This window comes from Microtus ochrogaster, chromosome 8, assembly GCF_000317375.1.
Source record: "Microtus ochrogaster isolate Prairie Vole_2 chromosome 8, MicOch1.0, whole genome shotgun sequence".
Taxonomy (NCBI): domain Eukaryota; kingdom Metazoa; phylum Chordata; class Mammalia; order Rodentia; family Cricetidae; genus Microtus; species Microtus ochrogaster.
Window position 1 is genome coordinate 19315242 of NC_022015.1, and position 5953 is coordinate 19321194.

The 5953-nt window shown below is 45.6% G+C and overlaps 1 protein-coding gene across 1 annotated transcript in view; it reads right to left on the minus strand.

The window, feature by feature from the left end:
* LOC101994960 (eukaryotic translation initiation factor 3 subunit C) overlaps positions 1–4330 on the minus strand; it is a 16791-nt gene extending 12461 nt beyond the window's left edge. The window contains exons 1-7 of the mRNA XM_005351227.3: positions 4262–4330; positions 3992–4135; positions 2527–2592; positions 2245–2434; positions 1502–1627; positions 1116–1170; positions 227–333 (exon numbers count right to left, since the gene is read on the minus strand). Coding sequence (XP_005351284.1) covers positions 227–333; positions 1116–1170; positions 1502–1627; positions 2245–2434; positions 2527–2592; positions 3992–4092 — 645 coding nt within the window. The 5' untranslated portion in view covers positions 4093–4135; positions 4262–4330. The remainder of the gene's footprint in view (positions 1–226; positions 334–1115; positions 1171–1501; positions 1628–2244; positions 2435–2526; positions 2593–3991; positions 4136–4261) is intronic.
* Between the last annotated feature and the right edge of the window lie 1623 nt (positions 4331–5953).

Genomic DNA, 5953 nt, shown 5'->3' on the forward strand with positions numbered 1-5953 from the left:
ACACACACACACACACACACACACACAAATTATCGCAAAGCAAGTACCACAAAGCTCCCCAGCACAGTGCTGGGCCTGGCAGCTAGATCTCAATTCACCTACTGTTCCAATCCAAATTCCCTAACTTTCACTGAACTGCAAGATTTTATTAGATCAAGTTTCTTCTTCTAAGGACCCAAATAACCTCTGGCAGCAAATCACCTCCCAGTCTAACTCTGGATCTTACTTCCATCTTTTTGAGGAACTTTCGGCTGTCTCCAGAAGATTCTTGCTTCTTCTTCAAGAAAGCTGCAGCACTGACGCCATCATCATCCTCATCTTCATCGGAAGAGCCTGGTAGGAGATGGGAAGAAAAGAGCTAGAACATTAAAGAGCAAGACTGAAATGAGAAACTAGAACAAAGGAACCCATGACTTTCTAACTATCAGTGAGAGGAGGGTAATTTAAAAATGGAGAGGATTGTATTAAGGCTCTGTACAGTCTAAGGCATTAACTGTCGATGACCCCTCTTCTCTGTTTTGAAAACCTGACCAGTTCTCAGAATCGAGAATGGGGAATCTTTTGTTTTAATTAAGATGGAGACCCATTGATGCGCTTCACATCCTTGACATCTGTCCAATGTCTGGGAGTGGGCGTGCATACTGGACCAGGTGTTTGGACGATTGCTGATGACTGGGCAATGAACCCCTTTGTTCCTAAGGCTTAAAATCTTGCCGCAGAATGCCTCTAGCTGCTGCTGTTTCAACCCGGGAGAGACATGCAGTCAGATGAATGTAACGCCTGTGCCTGTGATGTTGTACTGGTGATGCATATTCCCATGTTGTTCCAGTGATGTGTAAGGCCTGGTCCCGTGACATTTACTGGAATGTGCATTTCCATGTTCTAGTGCTGTATACAGAATGCCTAGTGGTAATTCCTGGGTGAAGCACCCTGTCTTGGGGGTTTCCCACTCTATTCCTTTGTTTCAGTTAAGCTTCTTTATAGAGTAAATCTCTCTACTAATTTTACATCTCGTGGAAGTTCTTTCTCACAGATAGAATCAAAAATAAGTCTGCATAGCAAAGTGGGTAAAATTATTCACTCTTACTATCTGTAATCAAGTGATCTTCTCTCACCTTCTGAATCTTCCTCATTCTTCTCTGCATCTTCATCTGCAGACTGTTCAGGGTTCTGCATTGAAGAAAATCAGAGAATTCAGGATGCCTACCATAAACCAGGCATGGTGGCGCACACCTTTAATCCCAGCACTCAGGAGGCAGAGGTAGGCAGATTTCTGAGTCTGAGGCCAAGCTGATCTACACAGTGAGTTTCAGCAGAGTCATATCTACATAGTGAGACCCCCATCTCAACTACAACAAAAAAAAGCCTGTTAAATATAACCAATCCTCCTCACACCTGTGGAATTTGCTAAGGCTTTCTCTGGCCAGGGCACCATGTACTAGTACTGAGTTTGGTCACAGGATCATTTTCCTAGTCTGAAGTTAGCCTCGAGCTGACTCACCTGCTTGTAGTTTGTGATATGTGACTCAAAATCTCGGTTGTATTTTCGGATCTTCTGCCGCAAGGTACTCAGAGCCTTGGCATTGTTCTTGTTCATCTTCTTTTTCCCTTCTTTATCTTCCCAAAGCTAGCACGGTAAGAAAGGAAGAACAGGGATCCAAGACTCTGTGGCATTTTCCAAAACTCGGGCTTTATAATCACATTTTGGGATCTTGCTATCTAGATACCACCCAAACCATCTATTAACCAAGACTGTAACTTTATTTTTAATGCTGGGGACTGAACCAATGCAAGTGTGCTACAACTGACCTGTATCTCCAACACTAACTAACTTACGTTTTTGAAGATTCTTTATAGATCACGACTACAAATACAAAACCGTAAGTAAAAGGTGATTAAAAGAACAAAAACAAAACACAACATGGGCAGTGGTGTCACACCCCATCAATCCCACCACTCAGAGGCAAAGGTAAGTGGATCTCTGAAGTTGAGGCCAGCCTGGTACACAGAGCCAGTTCTACAACAGTCAGGGCTACAGAGAAACCCTGTCTCAAAAAGACAAAACAAAACAAACACTCCATAAATACATTTGGACTCCCCTGAAAAAAAAAAAAAAAAAAAAAGGTTTCTCTTCTGCTTTATCTCATCTTTTATGAGAACACGGTACTGTAGGTAATAAGGCAAAGAACCCCGAGGAGGAGCATAGCCGGGGTTGCACCCCCCTCTGTATCCTCAGAGTCTCACCTCATTAAGATAGTCCTCAAGGTCAGCCAGAATGCGGATATAGAATCGGGGGACACCTTCCTTATCCACAATACTCTTGGCTTTCCCATATGCTTTTCCCAGGAGCTCGAACTCTTCCAGACACTTGGTGACATCTCGAATCTTCATGGCATTACGGATGGTTCGTATAAGGTTGGTCAGCTCCTCAAACCTAGGCAGAGGGTTCAATACCAATTTGGTTGTTTCTATCATGGAGAAAATAACATCAGAACTCCCTTAGTACAGAGCCTACAGTGGCCTCACCTCTTGTCCTTGGCACTTCGGACAACTCTCTTTGTATCCTCCTCATCTTCACTCAGTAACAAAGGCCTGTATTAAAAAAAGAAACCATTAAACATTAAAAAAAAAAAAAAAAAGGCCTGTATGGAAGAAACAGAGACCATTAACCTTCATTCTTATCTATCGTGATTCCCTTTCTCAAAAGAACCAGGAGGAGAATTAGAGCATCCACACATCCTCTTTTCTGATTCTGCTCTTCATACTCAGCTTAACAGCCATAACTTTCAACATGGCCCTAAGTCAAACCCACACAGCAACTGAAGAGTGTATGTATATACCCTACGAAACTGGTTACAAATTGGCATACATGGCTACAGAAGCACCTAAGAAAGAAGCAGAGAAACGGTACTTCGACCCTAACAAATGGAAACGCCTTCAAGGAGCTGGTACCTGAACCAGGTCCTAAAAAGAAACATCTTGCAAAACAGGACAGGCTACTAGTAAAGAAAAGCTTTAGTGGATTCCAGGGTGGTGGTGGCACACACCATTAATAAGAGCATTCAGGAGAGGAGGGTGGATTTCTGAGCTTGAGGCCAGCCTGCTCTACAGAGTGAGTTCCAGGATATCAGGGCTACACAGAGAAATTTTGTCTGGGACATAAATAAATAAATAGAACCTTTTGCAGCTGGATAGATGGCTCAGAGGTTATAAGAGCATTGCTCTTCCAGAGGTCCTGAGTTCAATTGTCAGCAACCACATGGTGGCCCACAACTGTCTATAATGGGATATGATGCATTCTGGCGTACAGGCAGGTATGCAGACAGAACAGTTTATATAATAAATATTTCCTTAAAAAGTTTTGAGATGGGCCAAAGCATTCATTCACAACAGTTAATATTTTAAAATATTTTTTGTTAATTTTCCCTGATGGTTTTTCACTTTTGAACAGTTACGGAATTGTAGTCACATGACGGTTATATATAATACTACATTATTTTATAACATATCCTCATCTACCCTCATCTACAGTTCTTCATAAATCTCTGTAGAGGTACATAAATAATAATATTAAAACACTACAGGCACACAGAAAAATAACTGAAGCTTTGAGAACTTTAAAATTTTTCAATTTGCAGAGATGGAGGTTAAGACAGTAAAATAAAGGCGAGCACAGCAGCGTTTAACAACTTGCACGCAGACTCCAACAACAGGACCACAGACCAGACACTGCGCGGCACTCAATGGTTCCGTGAATACGAAGTCAATGAGGGCTGCTTGGTGGGAAGAGTTTTACCACGCCCAGTGCGACGCACACAGGGAGAAGAGGACACGGGCAAGGCAATGTGGGGACGGAATCTCAAGATGCAGGCGTCTGATGCAACACCAAGAGGCGGGAATCCTCGGGTCCTTGGTCCTCGGCATCGCGGCGAGGACTCCCAAAGTCGGCAGCCGCTAGGAGAGCTGCCCTCCACAGACGCCCCCAGCTCACCGTTTGCCGTGGGTCCCCGAGAAGGGCTTGGTGTCTAGCTCCTCTCCGGACAAGGACGACTCGGACTCACTGTCCGAACCGGTGGTGAAAAACCGCGACATGGCGACGGCGCTGCTGAGGGGCCGAGGCTCGCGCGGCCGGAACCTGAGGAAAACCGCGGCGTCAGGGCTGGCGGACAACCGTGGCGACCACCTCCCGACCCCGACCCGGTTCCGCCTGCACACCGCCCCCCTCGCCCGCCGGGGAACACGCGGCCTAAGAGACACAAACCAGCTGTGCGACGGACTCTCCGGGAAAACACGAGTCAGCCCCGACGACGGAAAAGGAACTGATGCCTGCGTCACTTCCGGGAAGCGGCAAAGAATGCGTCAAATAACTACAATTCCCAGCGGCCTTTGCACCATCTATTTGCTGTGCAGGCTCTTTGACTTGCTGCTTCCAAAACCGCTGCCCCTAGGCTGTAGGACTGAAAAGAGAATGTGGTTCCTGCCTGATGGTTTATGTCTGTAATCCCCAGACTAGGGAGGCTGAAGCAGGAAGATACTGGGTTCTGTAGAATCCTCAAAAAGTCACCAGAAGACCTCCAATCACAATTCAATCAGCAACAGCATTTATGATACCACATGCAGGTGGGGTCGCAACGACCCAGAGAGGAATCTGTCAGCTCCTTTTAAGCATAGCTGTGGGGCTGGAATAGCTTGGTCACACAGCTGACGTCACAGGCTTCATAAAAAACAGTTGCCTTGCCGGGCGGTGGTGGCGCACGCCTTTAATCCCAGCACTCAGGAGGCAGAGGCAGGCGGATCTCTGTGAGTTCGAGACCAGCCTGGTCTACAAGAGCTAGTTCCAGGACAGGCTCCAAAACCACAGAGAAACCCTGTCTCGAAAAACAAACAAACAAACAAAAAAAAAAACAAAAAAAACAAAAACAGTTGCAAGTCTGGGAGGCAGCACTGGATTCCAGGAAAAGTCATAAGCTGACATCATTCAGAAAAGCCCAGCATCTAAGGGAAGTAACTGACATTCCAGACCTCTCAACTGTTAGATAAGATCACCAGTGTCCTTGAGTCCAGTATGCAACTATTCCCCTTTCATGTAGACAGCTTTAGACAAATCAGGGTCCTGAACCCTGAAAATCCCATCACTCCCAACAACTATTATGATAAAAACCCTATCCTGCCCAAGCTGGTCACTCTCTGATCTCCTACTCCTACTTAGGACACACGGAGGCTACAGGCTCAAGCTTGAAATAAAGGTTCTTCACTTTAACATATGGGATTCGGTCCCCGTGGTGATCTTTTGGAGGTACCCGATCTGGGCATAACATAGCTACAGGAATTTTAAAAGCCATGTGATCATTCTACTTAGGATTGGTTTATGAAAGTGGCAATCATATTAGCATATTACTAATTGGTTAAGTCTGGTCTGGACATGTCCCAGACTGTCATTTTTTGGTTATCGCCTGTGTGTGTGTGTCTGTGTGTGTCTGTGTGTGTCTGTGTGTGTCTGTGTGTGATTTAGTCCAGGCCAAGTGTGTGTAGGAACTGAGCTAGGTCTTAACTGTGTTTTTAGGGACCTGCCATGGTACTTGCCTGGCCCTCTCTGTTTTGAGACCAGACTGGACAAGAAAAATGCTCTGGCCTCCCATCTGATCTTCAGAGTAAGAATCTAAGGGCAAAATGAGCCTATACTAGCCATAGGACCCAGGAAAAAATTCAGCCGAAAAGGCACTTGTCACCAAATCTGAGGACCTGAGTTCTCTGGGGTCACAGAGCGGAAAAGGAGAAGAGACCTACTGACGTTTGTCCTCTGACCAATCTCCCTCTCTATCTCTCTAAATGTAATGAAAATAATAATAAGGCGGGCGATGGTCGCGCATGCCTTTAATCCCAGCACTCGGGAGGCAGAGGCAGGCGGATCTCTGTGAGTTCGAGACCAGGTCTACAGAGCTAGTTCCAGGAC